The 20264-nt window shown below is 41.7% G+C and overlaps 2 protein-coding genes across 2 annotated transcripts in view; one reads left to right on the forward strand and one right to left on the reverse strand.

The window, feature by feature from the left end:
* Positions 1-19970, reverse strand: part of UBE2N (ubiquitin conjugating enzyme E2 N) — a 35333-nt gene extending 15363 nt beyond the window's left edge. Inside the window, exon 1 of the mRNA XM_027107185.1 lies at positions 19613-19970. Within this exon, the coding sequence (XP_026962986.1) occupies positions 19613-19642 (30 nt within the window). The 5' untranslated portion in view covers positions 19643-19970. The remainder of the gene's footprint in view (positions 1-19612) is intronic.
* The window catches only part of MRPL42 (mitochondrial ribosomal protein L42), a 46129-nt gene continuing 45816 nt past the window's right edge, over positions 19952-20264 (forward strand). Inside the window, exon 1 of the mRNA XM_027107187.1 lies at positions 19952-20057. The gene's annotated coding sequence lies outside the window, so the exon portion shown is untranslated. The remainder of the gene's footprint in view (positions 20058-20264) is intronic.

The raw sequence follows: 20264 nt of genomic DNA on the forward strand, positions 1-20264 counted from the left end.
TGATAAATTAGGAAGCAATCCGATATTAGGGTCTGTCTCCCCCAAATAAGCATCCTTTAACAAGTCTGCCACACTGTACAGCTCCAGGAGAGGACCATTCACATCACAGTCTGCATGAATGACACCGCTTGAAGTTGTGCAGCACAAAATCCTAAATACTCTGGATTAAAAATAAAACTTCAGTTTAGCACCTGTAAAAATAAAGTTTAGTATTGTCTAACACATGGAAAATTGACTACATATATGATAATTCTAATAAAATCAAAATATATTATTTACCCCAAACATCCCATTTCCCTACCCACTGTTGACAAATGGTGTTCACTATGCTTTAAAAATCTATGTCCCATGGAACTTCCCTGATGGCACAGTGGTTAAGAATCCGCCTGCCATTGCAAGGGACACGGGTTTGATCCCTGGTCCAGGAGGATCCCACACGCCGCAGAGCAACTAAGTCCATGCACCACAACTACTGAGTCTGTGCTCTAGAGCCCGCGAGCTACAACTACTGAGCCCATACACCACAACTACTGAGCCCGTGTGCCGCAACTACTGAAGCCCGTGCACTCTAGGGCCTGCGTGCCGCAACTACTGAACCCACGTGCTGCGACTACTGAAGCCCGCACGCCTACAGCCCATGCTCCACAAGAGAAGCTACTGCAATGAGAAGCATGCACACCGCAACGAAGAGTAGCCCCCGTTCGCCCCAACTAGAGAAAGCCCGTGCGCAGCAACAAAGACTCAATGCAGCCAAAAAAAAAAAAATCTATGCCCCATTTCAGAGTTATGTTTAATATTATCTATTTTGTTGAACAAATATGAAATGACAATCATAGGTTTCCCAAACAAAATACGTTCATTCTTCTTAGACTTAGAGTGAGGCAGTATCTTTGCAAAATCAGAAAACAGTAGTAAGCAATATTAAAAAAGGGTCAGAATTACATTAGGCTCTGTTCTATGCAATCCAACTCTCCCAACCACTCTAGAGCTAGATTAGTATATTAAGCAGATAAAGAAGCAGAGAGATCAAGTGAGGATGTCCAAGCTAGTATTTGGCAGAGCTAGAAATCAATCCCAGAGAGCCTGGCCCCAGATTCTGTACTCCTTCCACACATAACCACACATCTCCATATACACAAAATCCTTTTGCTCTTGAGAATTAGGAAGTAGACTTAAGCCATTTAAGCCATAAAACATTATTTTGCCCACAAAGCAGCATTTCTACAATTTTGAAAGTCAACTGACAGTTAAAAGAGGTAAGCAACTGACTAAATGCTACTGTGGCCTCTCCCATTGCGGAGCACAGGCTCCGGACGTGCAGGCTCAGCGGCCATGGCTCACGGGCCCAGCTGCTCCGCGGCATGTGGGATCTTCCCAGACCGGGGCACGAATCCATGTCCCCTGCATCGGCAGGCGGACTCTCAACCACTGCGCCACCAGGGAAGCTCAAATGCTACTGAAAATTGTTGGGAAGCAGGGGTGTACCTTCTGTAGAAGGCCATCCCTTACACACTTCGCCACCCTACTGTTGGTCTCCCAACTACACCTACTCCTATAGGTCAAGGCCCAGGTCTAATGTTTGCAGTCCCAATGCTGAGCACCACACTGTCTCACATTCTGTACCAGCTGAATGAACAGATCTAACTACTACTGACTGGGTAAAGAGGATCCAAGAACTTCCAAAAATGGTAGGCCCAAGGCTTTAAGGAGCCAGATGGTGGCTGTATATGGCTGGAAAAAAAAAAAAAAAAAAAAAAAAAGGACTTTTTTAAAAATTCCAAATCCAATCTTCACAAACTATTTCAAACTTTTTGCTCAAAAGCTTTGGCCTTGGTACCTTCCCTACAGGTTGTGCACTTAAAGGACCAAATACTAAGCAGCAGAGATAGCAGGCTTAAGTTTCTGTTGCCCCTTTAGCAACTGTGAAGATCCAATAGTCATCTTCCTCAACTTTAATAATGATCATTTGCTCAGTACTAACTGGTTGACATATTAAAGATTCAGTCCTCTACCTCAAGGTTTTTAGAAGAATTTGGAATGAAATTTCTCAAGAAGCCAAATTAACATGAGGTTAAGGATTTTAATATTTCAAAGATTATCAATTTGGTTGAAAGTTAAGTAATCTTAAGAGATCCAGCTGGAGTATAACTTAGTACATATAAGTTTTTTTTATTCTTCTGTGATTTCAGGTGATTATTTTGTCTTGTGCTACTGAGCCACAGGAGAAAATGACCATGACAACTCAGATTTTAATATAACTGAAATAAGCACAAATTTACATACCAAGGCAGAAGTATTATATGATACAGCACCTGTGTACAGTAATACTGGTCAAATTCATCCACTTCATGTGGATAGCCTGAGTCTCTGAAACAATGCAACCATACATCTAAAGAATATGAATGCTAGACTTAGGGCTTGCTGGCAATGTGAGCTAATATATTATGTAAAAATACATCTGAACAACAACAATAAAAAAAACAGGCTACAGAACCATAAAATAACTGATTTAAATTGTCCAAGTAAACAATGGCTTCTTTGAGGAAAGGAATTACCTGAAAGTGGAGACACTTTTCAATGAGTACCCCCCTTTGTTGAATTCTGTAACATGTGCAAGACCAAAAAAAAAAAAGTTTTAAAATAAAATCATCTAAAGAAATTGTGCATTTTGAGTAACCCTATTTTGAAAGTAACAATGTCTCATTATCAAGACAATCCTTAAAACTCAGAATAGTCAAAGATTTAAAAAAACAATGCTATTTAGTGCTGTGGAGAAAACTGGATCTCATATACTTGGCTGGTGGGACTACACGCTGGCCAACCTCTAAGAATTCCACCTCTTGGAACATATCCTAAAGAAAAACTGTGGATGTGCTCAAAAGTACACCTCCAGAAATAACGATCACAACAAAGAAAAAAGATACTGTAATGTAACAGTGTAGAAAAATATTCCTTCTATATAAAGTGAAAACACACTTCAAAACAGTATGATCTTTTAATTTAAGTGCTGTGCTGGGGTGATGGAATGTTCTAAATCTTAACTGAGATGGGCTTCACAGCTGTATACATTTGTCAAAACTCAAATTGTACACTTAAAATGAGTGTGTGTAACTGTATGCAAATTGCACCTTAATAAAGTTGATTTAAAAGAAAAAAAAGTACAGTATGTACCGTGCCTTAAGCTTACTGAGGGAAGGAACTGGGTCCTAATTTAGGGAAACAGGGTTCTTTATTCACCTGAGTACTTGCCAGGATTTGGGGGCAGGAGCTGCACAGTTTGACCAGGCATTAGAGAATCTAAGCAGCGGAGCAATGCAAGTGGAGAGAAATGAGAAAAGAGAAAACCGAGAGCCAACAAGGTGAGTTACACCATTTGCTGCTAAACTCCTAACTCAATAAAAATCACTAAACTTGCAAGACGCTTGCAACTAATGGATTCTTGTCTCAGTTAATAGCATGTACAATCCCAGAACCACACAGAAAAAAAGGAAACTTCAAGACCTTAAACTACTAATAAATGGCCAAACTTTGGGCAGGACATTAGACTTTCAGAGCTTAAAGAACTGGAGAGCTAGATAAATTTAGTTAAAACTCCAATGTGCAGGGACTGACAACTGGATTAATCCCTAAAATTGAGTTGGATGTTCACATACATTGTTTCATTTAATTCTCATAAATGCACACAGAAGCCTATCCAGTAGAAGTCCACTCTAGAGCCAAGGGTTCTTTTCACACATCACAATTAGAGCCTGGAATCCTCAGCATCCAGCAGTGCTTCACACCTCTGCCTTCACGTTAGGTGAATGACAAAGAGTTTATAACTAAAAGGTGTAAAGAGAAAATTATAACTAAAAGGTGTAAAGAGAAAATACGTCTCTTAACTTGCTCTGGTAGTATATGAAGCCCTGTCCTTAGGGCTAATGCAGAGTCAAAGGCAGGCGGAACTTGTCCCCCTTGGCATTTTCTCTCTTTAATCCCCACTTGAAGGTATGCAGTTCTGTCTTTCCTGAGATTTGAGGGCTGGCCAAATAAAGTGGGGGATTCCAGTGATTTGGTACAAAGGCATTTCTCTGTAGTATATAATACTTACAAAAAAAATCAAAACAAATACACACATTTTAAAAAACTATAAATTCCTAATACTGTAGGACTGAAGTCAAGCCAAATACTGCCATATCTCAAGAGCTTCTTGCCCTTCCCTGTCATGGGCTGGACCAGAAGGTCAGGCAGCTTTCTATGTTTAAAACGTCTATACTGGGGACTTCCCTGGTGGTGCAGTGGTTAGGAATCTGCCTGCCAATGCAGGGGACACGGGTTCAAGCCCTGGTCCGGGAAGACTCCACATGCCGTGGAGAAACTAAGCCCGTGCACCACAGCTACTGAGCCTATGTGCTGCAACTACCGAAGCCCGTGCACCTAGAGCCTGTGCTCCACAACAAGAGAAGTCACTGCAATGAGAAGCCCGCGCACCTCAATGAAGATTAGTCCCCGCTCGCCCCAACTAGAGAAAGTCCACACGGAGCAACTAAGACCCAACACAGCCAATAAATAAATAAATAAATTTTTAAAAATTAAAAAAGAAACCAAAACCCTCTACACTGGGAAATTTATATCTGTGCCAGATGTAAAGTAAGTATCTCTCACTTATCCTTCTATACTTTGTGATTCTGGAGGTGGGACTCTGCAAACCACATTTCTGCTCTGCCAGGGGCTCCCTGTTAAACTCAGCAGATGAGGTGGGCAGTGCTAAAGCTGCTAGAGGGGACTTGCCTCTTCCAGGCTTCTTGTCCACCTGAAGTGCCTGTGAGCATCACCCAACATCCCTGCAGCAATTCATCCAATTCGCAGTTTATCCCACACTGAGAGAGCCAGTTTGTCACAGCACCTCTCCCTGCACGGCCCCACAGGCTCCCCCACAAGAAGGCGAGACTCTCTTCAGAGGTCTGGATCCCAGCTAGGGCTCCTTCTCTCAAGTTTCTAAATTTTAATAACTTCAACTTTTTCTCTTCATTTCTCCCCCCAGACTTAGGAGATGTAGCTGCTTCCTATAGCTGCTAGCTCCACAATACCTTAAAGTTCTCTTTTCATCTTTCAGTCATCTAAGTAACAACTTGACATATGTGACAGCTCCCAGGTGTTCACAGACTGACAGAGTAAGGATCAGCCCAGCCGCCTGCACTCCACCTAGTACCACCCCACCCCTCTGGCCCTCTACTCAGCAAAAGACACAAAGGACAGCTGGGAAGCAAGAGGGCAGCTGTGCCAGTTAAGGAAATGACAAGTCTAGAGGGAGCCCACACAAGCACCATGGCCCACAGATGTCTGGGAGCCTTTCCACTTGACACAGGCAGAAGCCACAGTGCCCATATCCAACAACTAGAAAATAATCAAATTCGGGATTCAAAGGTGATTTATTGGTATCAAAGTGAGTTTCACAGAAGTCAGGACCAACCCCATACTAACTAAAAGCCACCTTTCCTCGCCTTTCAAAGCAGAGGACCTCAGCTAGATGCTCTTTAGAGAACAATCTGATAATGTGTTCTAAGTAAGCCTCACCCAAGTGTGAATGACCCAAACAGAATTTCACAAACGTGGGAGAATTCTGAGACTCCCAACCACTATCCAACCAACTTCTCCCCAACCATACTTCTCCAGTACCCTGATAAAAGATTTAAAGTCCCGGGCTTCCCTGGTGGTGCAGTGGTTGAGAATCTGCCTGCCAGTGCAGGGGACACTGGTTCGAGCCCTGGTCTGGGAAGATCCCACATGCCGCGGAGCAACTGGGCCCGTGAGCCACAACTGCTGAGCCTGCGCGTCTGGAGCCTGTGCTCTGCAACAAGAGAGGGCCGTGCACCACGATGAAGAGTGGCCCCAGCTCGCTGCAACTAGAGAAAGCCCTCGCACAGAAACGAAGACCCAACACAGCCAAAAATAAATAAATAAATTTATTTAAAAATAAATATTTAAAGTCCAGCAATTCTGCACACAGCTTGGTTATACTTTGAGGCGACAATTTCACATATTTGGGCATCAAATGAATCTAAAGAAAAAGGTAAGCTGCACAAATCAAGATTAAGGAAAATGATCTTCCTGCCAGAGGATATAAATAACCTTTCTCAGTCTTTCTCACTTCCATTATAAAGCTTTTCAGTAGATGTAAGAACAATAAGACTCTTGATACTGAGCAAAATGGGCAATATTTCTGTAGTTCGCAATCACATTTTTCTGTTTTCCAACAGAAGTTATATGATTAACTCTGTGATATAAATAAGAGAGACTAACTAGTATGATAATGTAAACACCTACAATTTTATAATTATAAGGTGAATCTTTGGACTTGGACTGCAACATTTGGGGCTTTAAAAAATACAATCTTCTTTTTTTTTTTAATGAATGTTAGTGTGTTTCTATACTACCCCTCTCCTCCTGCTCCAGCCATACACTGGCTTTCATTTTACTAAAGTCAAATATTTGAATTCAATCATTCTACTACACATGCCAGCTAATGGCAAAATGAAGTAGCTGATATGTACCAAGCAGAAAAAATTACCTTGAGTATTTGTTTTAGTCTGCCATAAACAATAGAGGGACCTGTCAACAATCAGTACAAGGAACACAGTAGATATTCAGTGTACTCACTAATACTCGTAATGTTTAAAATGTTAACATACAGGGCTTCCCTGGTGGCGCAGTGGTTGAGAGTCCGCCTGCCAATGCAGGGGACACGGGTTCGTGCCCCGGTCCAGGAAGATCCCACATACGGCGGAGCGGCTAGGCCCATGAGCCACGGCTGTTGAGCCTGCGCGTCGGAGCCTGTGCTCCACAACGGGAGAGGCCACAACAGTGAGAGGCCTGCGTACCGCAAAAAAATAAAAATAAATAAAAATAAATTTAAAAATTAACATACATTGCTCATAATTTATTTACATAAATACATAACCCCAATTGGCTTAATGATTCAACCAAAGAAATAAAGTAGCAGGACTTCCCTGGTGGCGCAGTGGTCAAGAATCCGCCTGCCAATGCAGGGGATACGGGTTCGAGCCCTGGTCCAGGAAGATCCCACATGCCGTGGAGCAACTAAGCCCGTGCGCCACAACTACTGAGGCTGCGCTCTAGAGTCCTCGAGCCACAACTACTGAGCCCATGTGCCGCAACCACTGAAGCCCATGCACCTAGAGCCCGTGCTCCGCAACAAGAGAAGCCACTGCAATGAGAAGCCCGCGCACTGCAACGAAGAATAGCCCCCGCTCGCCGCAACTAGAGAAAGCCTACGCGCAGCAACGAAGACCCAATGCAGCCAAAATAAATAAATTAAATTAATTTATAAAAAAAGAAAAAAATAAAGTAGCACTTTGCAGTAAAGAAGTGTATGTGTGCACTCTTAAAATATTAAAATTGCTGTAACTTGTGCACTCTTAAAATATTAAAATTGCTATAACTTGATTACTCATAAGAGGGAACATATGCAAGACCTACTTTCTTTTTTCATTATAGTGGACCTAAATATCTGCATTTTTACATCCACACCTGAGGGGCTTAGGGAGTGAAAGCCTGCTGAGTAGGACTGGGTTCTTGGCTATCAGAGTCCCATTGCATACTAATACAGTAAAATCTGCTAGTGCAATCCCTACAACAAATGGAGATGACATTGGTCTTCTCCAACTCGTATGTTTATGGCCCTGTTACAACTAACCCACTATTATCAATTAAGCAGTAGAAAACAAAAGGCTAGTGTGTATGTATGAGAACCATGAGGGCAAGGGTATACAGGCTTTTTAAAAAAGTATACATGGCGCTCAAAACCCTGACCCAAGGAGTGTCAAATATTTTATTTTTCTGATGGCTACAAAGAGCAAATTAAAATATCTTTTCACCAGTTTTTAAAAAAGAATGAAATCTTGCCATTTGTGACAATGTGGATGAACCCAAAAGACATAATGCTAAGTGAGATATGCCAGACACAAAGACAAATGGGCATGTCACTTATGTGCAGAACCTTAAAAAAAAAAAGTCAAACTCAAAATAACAGATTAGAAAGGTGGTTACCAGAGTCTGGAAGGTGGAGGGAAAGGGAAGATATTGATCAAAGGATACAAACTTTCAGTTAGAAGACGAAAGACCTAATGTATAGCATGCTGACCATAGTTAATAGTAATGTATTATATACTTGAAATTTGCTAAGAGATCTCTCTGACCACCAGAACAAAAACAACAAAGGTAAGTAAGTAAGGAAAGTGACAGATAATGTTAGTTTGTGGTAATCATTTCACAATGTATACATATATCAAAACATCACCTTGTACACCTTAAATACACACAATTTTTATTTGTCAAAAATTAAAAAAAGTTTTTTTCACTATGATGACTCAATTAACAATACGTCCAACATTTGTTTCCTAGAGTGCCTTTACAGGATTTCAGAAAATAAAGCAAATGACTTAAATTTTATCCCTGATTTTCTTTTCACGCAGAAAATAGTATTTCTAGTTTCTGTACCACAATATACTTCATACTAGGAATATAAGCAAGATGACTACAGTCAAGATTGTCTCAGAAGGAGAAAAAAAACCCAATCCCAACCAACACAGAGTGCTGGGCAGTCACATTTCATACAAAGGATGTTCCCTTGCCAACATGGCATAATTCAAAAGTTGGAAAATACATCATTTTAACTGGTAAACACCATCAGTATCAGACGTTGTATAGGAGAGGGGAGACAGGGAAGGAGATGGCAATGAATTAAGATGAAAAGACCAGGTTGTGAAAAAGCCTTGCATGCCAAGTTAAGGAATCTGAACTCTAGCCTGAACACAGTAGAGAGTAACATGATCACATTGGGTGTTTTTAGAATAATGTGGCAATGTGGAAAATGAAGAGAGAGAGAGAAACAGCACGTGTGTGTGTGTGTGTGTGTGTGAGTGTGAGTGAGTGAAGACAAAAAGATTTGTTCTCCGATTACTGCAAAAACATGCAGGAGAGGGTAAGAACCTGAGAGGATGGGAGACAGGAATGGGTTAGGAGGACAGGCATTTCTCAGGTTCAGTCGGCTTATGACTGAATGTCGAAGAGAGAAGAGCGGGGAGGAGAGAAGAGGAAACAGAAGTCAATTGTAGGCAACTGGGTAATGTTAATGTAATTAATAAAGAAAAGAAACACCAAAGGTACTAATGCAAGGGAGGGGGAGACAGCAAAATGAATACATTCCACTGTAAAATAAAGTTGATTTTAAAATGTGTGCAAGACATCTAAGTGGAGATAAAAAGTAGGCACTTGGAGAGACCTGAGACTCACCATTAGATTTTGGAATCACTGATCAATGCTGACTGCAGCCAAGAAAATGAATAAATGTGTTCAGGAGAATATATAATGAGAAAAGGTCCAAGGTCTGAACCCCAAGAGAACATGAACATTTAAAGGCTTTAAAACTATCATAGCAGATAGGATACAGGCCTTCATATTAGCTATACTGGAAAGCTATTCAAAATTTCAGAATATTGCTACTACTCAGCATTTGTCCTGGGTTGTTTTTTTTTTTTTTTTTTTTTTTTTGAGAATTGCTTAAAGTCCAATCTAAAAGCCAAAAAGGAAAGTCAGTTCCAGGATTAAATGATCATGGCTTTGTCTCAACGAGAACTTTTTAAAAAGGAACTAGAAATAATGGAGGCCCAGGAAAAGTGAGTTGGCCAAGGTCACAAAGTTTCTTAATACTTAAGACAAAAATAAAAGTCAGTGCTGTTCCTACCCATTATTCACCAGAATTGGCTCAAGTTTTTCATTCTCCAGCAATCAAAACCAATCTTTTTTTTTTTTTTTGGCCGTGCTGTGCAGCTTGCAAGATATTAATTCCCTGACCAATGATTGAACCCAGGCCCGGTGGTGAAAGTGCCCGCTGGACTGCCAAAGAATTCCCCAAATCCAATCTTTAACGATAAAAATTTACTGGCTGCTGACAATTTAAAAAATAATAACAACGGCTCACAAGGCTAAAGGATACTTCTTAAACGTTAGAAAGAAATGCAGGTTGCAAATGTGATTAGTTTTATGGGAACCAATACAGATTTTTACCTGCTAAAACTTCTGCTTTGCTTCATTCAGCATTGTAATTTCTTAAAAGTATTTACTTAGAAAAATTTCAACTAAAAAAATTTAAAAAGGAATGAAGTACTGATACATACTACAATATGGGTGAACTTTGAAAACATGCTAAGTGAAAGAAGTCTGACACCAAAAGCTGTATTGTATGATTCCATTTATATGAAATGTCCAGAATAGGTGAATCCATAGAGAAAGTAGCTGCACGGGTGCCAGGGGTTGAGGGAGTAGGGACAGAGAGGGACTGCTAAAGGGTAGAGGGTTTCTTCTTCGGATGATGAAAAAGTTCTGGAATTAGAAAGCGGTGATAGTTGCACAACTTCGTGAATGTTAAAACCACTGAATTGTACATTTGAAAAGGTGAATTTTATATGTGATTTGTATCTCAAAAATATGAAGCATTTTGGTTTTCCTTTCATATTCAGTAAGATTTTAGCATTTTTTCTATGAAGTGGAGACTGGAATAGCAAAAGAAAGTGAAGGGGAAATCATCTGTATTACTGGATTATTTTTAGTTTGTAACAGTTTGTATACTGACTTTTTAGTAATGACTATATATCCATGAATTACACTTCTAAAGGAAAAAAAACTCTTTCAAATTAAAGACTGCATTTGAAGTGTCTGTGGTCCAAGCGAAGAAGTGCTGACTCACGTTACAGTTTTAGCACTGCTCAAATATCTTCCTAGAGTTTGATATGTCTAACCTGGAATGACATTCTTCTCCCCCGACCCCGTTTTTCTACTTATCTTTCAAACTTCAGCTCAAATGTCACCCCCCTAAAAACTTCTTTCCCTAAACCAAACTTGGAGGGTTTCCCCATCCAGAATGTCACATCTTCGGTGTTCCCACTGATGCTTTTGTTTTCTATATGAGAAACTACTGGCTTTATGTATGATTTTAGTTCTACCACATTCTACCCAACTTCGCATTGAAGCCAAGCATATACTAGGCCATTGTTTCTGCAAGGTGCACACTAAAATCATCTGGAGATCTTAAGACAAAACATAACAAAAAAAATTCTGGGGCTGGCAACTGTTAAATTTATAAACACCCAGGTAATTCTGATGCACTACCATAAACTGCTCAGATTACAGACCAATATTCACAGAAAATATCTTCTACTTCCTACCACTCAAGACATCAGCAGCCCACCCAATTAAACTAAGGGAAGATTCTGATAAGAAATAGGCAAGGTTTGGCCAAGTGTTTACTGACCTCTAATCACAGTCAGTGGCAGGAACCTGAACGGAGATTGCAGCACTTTTAGTTTAACCCTTATCTGAACCACAACAATAAAGACAGGGTAGACAGTACTTCGTTCAGGGGGAAAAAAAAAAATTTACTTAATGGGAATAGCTCTTTTACAGCTAAAGGTAAGAAACTTCAAGCTTTATAGCTGTAAATCACTGTGCCTCCAACTGTGAAAAGAAATGACTTTTTTAAAAAAGCCAAAGCAAGAACTGCAGTGCAAACGTAGGGGGAATTTTACTGGAAAGCACTTTTCCTTATTCTCTCTAAATACAAGTGAGGAAATTAAGTAGGTACAAATACCCTCCACTTAGTGGAAAACACGAAATTCAAATTAAGATATAAACAAATGTAAGATAATTCTATCTTTAGGCTTACTGAATGAAAAACGTCTTGTTTAAAACTCACATTAGAGTGGTTATGGTCTGATGCAGTGATACCTCAAATGTATTTTCCACCTGCTCTTTAGTTCCTTCTCACTGGAACCCCGAACTTCCCCAAATCCAGGGACCCAGGAGAGCAGGAGAGGAATATGCCACCCCAGAGAGGCAGTCCATCTTAAGGTAAACTATATTACTAAACAGCACTCACGCAAAAGCCTGTAATTAAACTACAATAAGACACTATCCACCACACATAATGGATCTCTGGTATATATAATGCATTCATGCTTGCTTTCTCTCCCTCTCTCCCTCTTTCTCTCTCCCTCTCTCTCCTTCCAGCTTTCATATCTACTATTCCCTGTGTCCACTCTCCCCACTGCTCTTCAAGTTTAAAAACACTCCTCAACAGATATTGATACCTTTTCTCAGACTATGGTAAATCCCAGATATTCCTTCTTTTATAACACACCTCACTGTAATTTCTTGTTTCACAGCTCTATTTTTCACCAGACAGCGATGCCTATCTTTTTTTACTGGCTTAGTGAATACATACTGTGCATTCAATAAATGTCCATTTAATTGAACTGAAACATGTTTTATGAATGGATAATAAAAAGGCAGACAAATCGCAATGTTATGGAAGATTGAAATTTGGCCTTGGGCTCTTACTAGCTTACTAAAGCCACTTTTGCCCCTGCTCCATAGTAAGGGGGTAAAGGGGATGGTAATCCCAATGGTCCTTAAAGGTCACTAAAAACACAGTGACTTTACAGCAATAGCATTTTCCTTAGTATAAACTATAAAGAAATCTTAGAAAGCTCTAAAGAAATAAAAAGCACCCATAGTCTCAAGACACAAAGATAACATTTGTTAGATTTCTTTCTAGTATTTTCTCCACTACAGTGCCTTCAGTCACTGGATTGTAGACTTTAAAAATAAAAACTGATTTGCCCAAAACAGACCAAACCTCTGACAGTGACATATTGTGATGGTACTGAAAACTAAAGGAGTTTGAAAATATGAAGAGGAAATAGACAATTAAAAAAAAAAAAAGCAGGGCTTCCCTGGTGGCGCAGTGGTTTAGAGTTCGCCTGCCGATGCAGGGGACACGGGTTCGTGCCCCGGTGCGGGAAGATCCCACATGCCACGGAGCGGCTGGGCCCATGAGCCATGGCCGCTGAGCCTGCGCGTCCGGAGCCTGTGCTCCGCAACGGGAGAGGCCACAACAGTGAGAGGCCTGTGTACCGCAAAAAAAAAAAAAAAAGAAAAAGAAAAAGAAAAAGAAAAAGAAAAATATGTCAACATTAGATTCTGAAACCAATGCCTAGAAGTACTTCAAATTATAGCCTAATCCTAATTATTCAGAAACATCTGAGTTACAGGTCAACTCAGAACTATAAAAATTTCTATGCCTAAGTATCCCTAGGGGATTTTAGAATAGCTACATCCAGGATTTTAACAAACATACAATGCCCTGAATGGTGTGGTGTAGCTCTTGGAAAAATGGATAATAAAGAATGCTTTCTGTTGATTCTCTGAGGGCTCTTAACCAGTTACCTACCCATTTCTTCCGATCACACATGGTTTCTGTCACCAGAGATGCCAGGGCCACAGATCTCACTCTCAGACTATGGTGATCCCACAGACTATTTAATCTACAAATTGAAGATGACTACTTAGTATTTAAAATAAAAAAAACTTGGGAAGCATTTTTAAAAGTTGCTAAGATTTTAGCTGAAGTTAACTGATTCCCTATTATCCATCTCCTAATTTGTATATCCATGCTGATGTCCTTCATACATTACATTTCTTTCATATAGGAAAAAAAGAATTCTTATTTCTTGATGTAACATTGCTACATATATTATGCCTTTCAGATCTATTTCATTTTTAGAAAGGAAAATTATATAATATAGTAATTAGGCACCCACATTAGAACTGTGATGACTACAACCATAATGTCCAAAGCTCCTGCTGCATGCCATCCTCATTTCCTTGGTTCTGCTATTTATTTCTACAGTGCTTATGCATCAACGTTCATGATAGCACATTCAAATGTATGTTCAAAATCCATACTACTTGAATCTGAGGTGCGTAAGTTATTTTCTTCTTAAATCCATTTACACATAGGTAAACCGAAACACTAGATACAGCATAGGGAAAAAAGCAAAGATACTGACTTGCAGGCCAGGAATCTCAGTCATCCAATTTCTTTGGCCTACAGTCTCCTCATCAGAGAAGGAAAAGGATAGTGTTCTCTACTGTATATGGCTGTAAGTCATCACAAGTGTGGGAAAAAACTCAATTACTACAAAGCAAATGCATAATATTTCTGATATCATTATTTAGCATGCTGGATACTCAGGAAGTACTTAATAATTTGACAACTCTCAATTTCTATTGTGTGAGAGCTGATCAATCTGGACTGAAGAAAGTGCTTGACAAAGAAAAGCTTCAAAAACAACACTTGATTTTTAACCTACTTTCAGTTATGCCTACATTCCATAATCAAAACATTAGGTAATATATTAAATAATATCCATATAGCCTGAAAGTTTAATCACTACCAAAAGTAGTTCAGGGATTCTTAACCTGGAATCCGTGGAGATCGAGGGGATTCACGAATAAGCTTGTCAAGAATCTGAATCCCCAGAAGTCATATGCAAAAAGTATGGTTTATTGTACTAGGAAGAAGGTCAGAAAACTCTTAAATTGGGACAACAACCAAAAGAGCTAAAAACTACACTGTTTCTACTCAAGTTTTTTTTTTTTTTTTTTGCGGTACGCGGGCCTCTCACTGTTGTGGCCTCTCCCGTTGCGGAGCACAGTCTCCGGACGCACAGGCTCAGCGGCCATGGCTCACGGGCCCAGCCACTCCGCGGCATGTGGGATCTTCCCGGACCGGGGCACGAACCCACGTCCCCTGCATCGGCAGGCAGACTCTCAACCACTGCGCCACCAGGGAAGTCCTCTACTCAAGTTTTTACTATATGAGTTTATCTGCTTCGTAAGAATGTTTTAATTACGATTTATAACAAGTCCATCTTCATCATGGTAAGTTTTCATGCCTTTTTTTTTTTTAAATGGGAAAAAACATTATGAGCCAAAGATTCTCAGGGCTTAAAAAAAGGGTCAGTTTTCTGAATCGTTTTTCTTACTAAAAACTACCTTATATACTAAAATACATATCAAATGAGTGGCTTTTAAATGGTGATAAGAGGGACTTCCCTGGTGGCGCAGTGGTTAGGAATCCTCCTGCCAACGCAGGGAACACGGGCTCGAGCCCTGGTCCAGGAAGATCCCACATGCCGCGGAGCAATTAAGCCCATGCACCACAACTACTGAAGCCCACACACCTATAGCCCGTGCTCTGCAACAAGAGAAGCCACCACAATGAGAAGCCTGTGCACCGCAACAGAGTAGCCCCCGCTCGCCACAACTAGAGAGAGCCTGCGTGCAGCAACAAAGACCCAACGCAGCCAAAGATAAATAAATAAAATAAATTTATTATAAACTATAATTTTAAAAATCTGTATTTTTTAAAATAAAAATTATTAAAGTAAAAAACAGAACTCAAGACTCAGTCAGCTCATAACAGGTTTTTAAGAGTTTGAAACTAAACCTCACCAAAGAGAAAATAAATTGTAGGGAAGACTGGTGAAATTCTAATTTCAGAAGGTTGGTTTGCTAGGTTTTAATCAAATAAGTCAACTGCTTGAGTAAGTTAACTGTTTCCTAAGCCTATATTTTATTGACTTCATGATTAATTTTGAGAAGAAAATTAAAGGAATGTCATTCTGTCAGTGTAACACGTAAAGCTGAAATAAATTTGTTTTTGACCAAGCCACAACTACAGATTTCATTTATTTGTTCGCAAAATACTCCGGTTCTTTATGACAGATAGATTAAGGAGGATCTCTTATTTTAGGTGGCTTTCAACTTATGTGACTTTAAGCTTTAATTGCTCTGTCACTTTTAGAGACTAAAAGAGGTTTTGCCCAGGAAAAGAGAGAGAAAAAAAAATCCTATAATTGTAGCTAAACACGTAACTGCCAAGATTCAGTGTAACTCATACATGTGCAAAATATCACTACATATAAGACCATTCATTACAGCACTGTTTGTATAGCAAAATATGGGGAACAATCTAATAGTTATCAATATGCAATTAGTTAAATTAAGGCCTAACCACAAGGTTCCACAAAACAGCTCTTTAGAAAACTAGTCACCTCGAAGACATAGGTGGGGGCAAGGGAAGGAATCAGGTACAGCATTTACTTGGGGAGGAGGGGAATAGGCCTAACATATATGCACTAAGTCTCTCTGGTCTTTTGGGAAGAATATACAATAAAAGTTGTGGCTGTCTGGGGAGGGAAACTGGAATGCTGAAGGACAGATGAGTCTTAATTTTCCTCTATGTACCCTTTAGAACCTTTCAAAGGTGCTCTATGTATTTCCCAGTCAACAAAATAAAAGATTGATTTGTTTTGTTTTTAATGAATTTATGGGTAGAATTAGAAACTTTTAGCTCAGGCACAGATTCAGATAGAATCTACTGAGCAGTAACAATGTCAAATTATATAGAATAACTCTCCTGAAACTTTCTTTCAAAGAGACTGAAGCTCATTCATTCATTCAATCAGTATTTCAGAGCCGAGACATTAGATTTGCAGGTTATGTGTTCTAGGCATTTCAACAATGCCCAAGTCATCCAAGAATTCCTGCTTTCATGGAGCTTTAGTGGGAGTAGAGATAAACAGTAAATAATATAACTTTGAGTGATGATATGTGCTATACAGAAGAGACGAAATAGGGGCTAAAGAGCAACCATGGGGGAGGAGGGAGGACTGTGTTTTAGGACAGTTAAGGTAATCCTCTCTGAGAATATGACATGTGAGCCAAGAACTGAACATTATGACAAAGCAAGCAACGCAATAAACAGGAGGAAAGCCCTGTGAATGGAACACGCGTAGCCTCTTATTGTTCAGGGTACAGCAGAGCAACAGTGTGGCTGCAATGGAGTGACCCAAGGGGAGAAGTGTGGGAGATGATCTCAGAGGTAGGCAGATCCCAGATGGATGGAGGGCCTTGTAGCTAGGAGGGAAAAAAAGTCAAGATTTTAAGTGTGCTGCAGAACCTCTGTGGAGTTCTGAGCAGGGAAGTAACAAGATCTATGTTTTTAAAAGTAACACTAGCTGCTGTTTAAAAGGAGATCAATACAGTAGGCCAGGTAACAAATGATGGAACTGAACAGTGGTTTCAGAGAGATAGGGAAATGTGTCTGATTCAGGATATAATTTGAAAAATAGAGCCCACAGAATTTGCTACTGGATTAGAAATGGGAATCTGAGTGGGACAGCAACTGGGTGAATAGTAATTCAAAAAATCACCTTTATGGGTATGGTTACAGTTGTTAAGGTACTTTGACATATATTACGTCATTTCATAATAACAAGGGGCAGGGGAAGGTCACACTGGGTCAAGATCCAAGTTCTGCCTCCTGCCAGTTTTAAGACCCTAGGAAAGTCCTTTGAATGGGTTTCTAGCCTATATAATGTATTGTCTACTTCACAAGACTTCTGCAAGTACCAAGTGGTTGAAGAATTTTGCAAATGTAAATAATGCCCATTTTGAGGTAGAAAGCATCACACTGTCCAATGAGAGATGGTACATTCCCATCATTCAGGATAGTGGGGCTACCCCATTATATTCCACTGCCACCATTATATTCCACACAGAACCTTGTATTGTAGTTGACATAGAAGAGACAAGCTTCTTTTTTTAAATTCTGATATAAAAAATAAACATTTTCACAGATTATGAAAAACCCTACATAATATAAGCATGGGCACTAGAAAGAAAATAGTATAATCTTTTAATCCTTCCTAGGGATTGGAGAAAACAGTTCTTTTTGCTATAAATGGCATTAAAGTAAAACCACCGAACTCTTACAAGATAATACCCAAACCAAGGGACCTTTCATTAGAGAGATGTTATCAACAAGACTTTAAATTAAGAGTATATATGACTTATCACTGTCATGTTTTAAATAGCAAAATGCAAAAGCCTGGTGTAAACTAAATTATTGTATGCCAAATGAACTGAATTATGAGGACTTCAACTTATTGCTTCAAGTCATATCTATAAGTTTATATACAAGGTCCCACAGAATTTATTTTTCCATCTAAGACTTTCATATTATTGCAGAATATCTCCAGCATTAAGCAAAAATGAAAAAAATATGTAAAGTCTTTCATTCATTATGTATTTTGGAGAATTATCTTGAATGTCAATGTGTACTAGGTACTTAGTCGATAACCTGAATAACAGTAAATAAAAATCTAAGGATATCTGATGTACACAGCTCTATCTTCCACCCCTCATTTTCAAGTGGGGCCTCAATAAACATGACCACTGGGGCCATGTGATTGTATTACAACCACATTGTTAAGTACCCTCCAACACACAGCCATTAAACTGCCTTGGACGGAGTCGAAGACAAATCTTTAACACAACAAATGAAGATTTTGTTTTACACAACACTATGAAGGTTCACATCATTAGACTCCAGCGCACAATGACAATCTGTTCTACTTCTCCACTTGCTAACACTTGCTACTTTACAAAACACGTCTTATTTCTCTAAATTAAGCACCTTTAGGTCAGAGACACCCCCATCTCAGATATATGTCATTGCAATCGCACTACACAATACACCATCCTTCAATCACTTAGCATGCATCTCCCCCCAAACTTAAAGGACAAACTAGATTAAATACACGTTCAGAGTTACAGCAAACAAAATGATGCTGCAATTTAGACACTTTAACTCGCATACTGAGCAACACAGAGGTTCAACTAATTTCCTTCACTAAAATTGACCAAAAAAACCTAAAGGTTTTGTCTTCGTGGACTGCAAGAAATATTTCACGTCTGAGGACTTGATATTTATGTAAAGAGTTTACAAAACCAAGATGAATTTTTCATGGTTCCATTGATACTTGTCAAAGAACATATTCATGAAGAGCTAAAAAACGGTATTGATAATTTAAAGCGCACAAAATCGAGAGGCAAAAGGTTTCACAAGGTCCCCCGTACCTGTACTGCACCCCCTCCCCCAATCCCCGCTCGGTCTCGTGTTAGAACTATTTCCTCTAAACAGAAACAGTCCTAAAAGAGTTTGCCAACTAGAGTAAACTCACTTCGCGAAGATAACGAGCGGAAACGCATTTAAAGAGGAGATCACGGAAGCGAGAGTGACGGGGCGCGGAGCCCCCACGTCCCCCGAACCCCGGCAGCCAGGGGCGAGCATGTGCCGGCGGCTGCAGGATGCGCGGCCCTCCCGGAGCCGCCTCCCGTGGCACAGGGCCCCGCCCGGCCTCACCCTCCCGGTTCATTCATTCTGAACCTGCAGCTGCCGCACCCCCGCGCTCCCGCCCGGGCCGAGACACGGATCCGAGGCCGAGGGACCATGTCGGGCCACAGCCCCCGCCTGAAGTCCGGGCCCCGCCGCGATTCCCGCGCGCCCGCGGCCTCCGCTCGGGGGTGGTCTTAGACACCGCGGAGGCCCGCTCCCAAGACCAGAGCCCCGCAAGCCCGCGGCCCCACCCTCTGCCAGGGCGCGGGCCAGGCCTTCCCCGCTCGCGGGCCGACCGCCTGGGAGCCCCCGATCCCCGCTGCCGGGCTGCCCCACTGCGGCCGGAAGTCTCCCCGGCGCCCCCTCCCCAGCGCCCGACTTCCCTTGCCGCCGCGGCCAGACCCTCTCCGCGCTGCCTCGGGCCTCCCAGCGCGGGCCGCGGGCCGGAGGAAGCGAGGGACCGCTCCGCCCGGTCCGCCGAGAGGGCAAGAGCAGAGCGGGTAGCCGGAAGCGGGCCCGGGCGGTTACCTTGATAATCCTGCGGGGCAGCCCGGCCATCTTGTCAGATCCCGAGTTCGGCCTCTGGTCTCGTCTCCGGCTCCGCTCGCCTCACGCACGAGTGGAAGTCCCGGGCTCCACTTCCGGGGAACGTTGCCGCGCCCGCCGCTGCCGCGCCGAGGCCCCCCGGGAAATGTAGTCCCTGCTCGGGCGCGGGCGGACTTCCCTCGGACCTGGCCCCCTCCCCCGCGCTCCCCGCCCCAGCCGCGGCCTGGGGGTGGCGGAAGTGACGCGCCGCGGCGGGGCAGGGATTTGGGAGAGGTAGTGCGGGACGGCGCGGAGCCCCACAGAGCCCCGTCGCTAGTGGCTGGTCCTGGTGCGCGCTGGTGGGACTGAGAGGTCTGCGACCAGCAGGCCTCTTATCCGCGGCCACGCCCGCGCCAATGGGCGACGTAACAGAGGCCTGGCCGTAGAGGTAGCCCATTCGTTCGTTCGTTCATTCAACGCTACTGCAGGGTGCGCGGTCGGGGCTGGCGCTGGCCGAACGCCTGAGGTCAAGTTGATCCGCGAGCTCCTTCCTCACAAGTAGGGGAAGACCGAAAGTCAGTAGCAAAGCTCCCAACTGTGGGTCTCGAAAGTTATCCAGGAAAAGCCTAGCCAGAATTTTGATGTTTAAATTTCG

The sequence above is a fragment of the Aethalodelphis obliquidens genome, unplaced genomic scaffold (genome assembly GCF_003676395.1).
Source record: "Aethalodelphis obliquidens isolate GAN/ISIS:26980383/991018 unplaced genomic scaffold, ASM367639v1 scaffold8, whole genome shotgun sequence".
Lineage (NCBI taxonomy): Eukaryota > Metazoa > Chordata > Mammalia > Artiodactyla > Delphinidae > Aethalodelphis > Aethalodelphis obliquidens.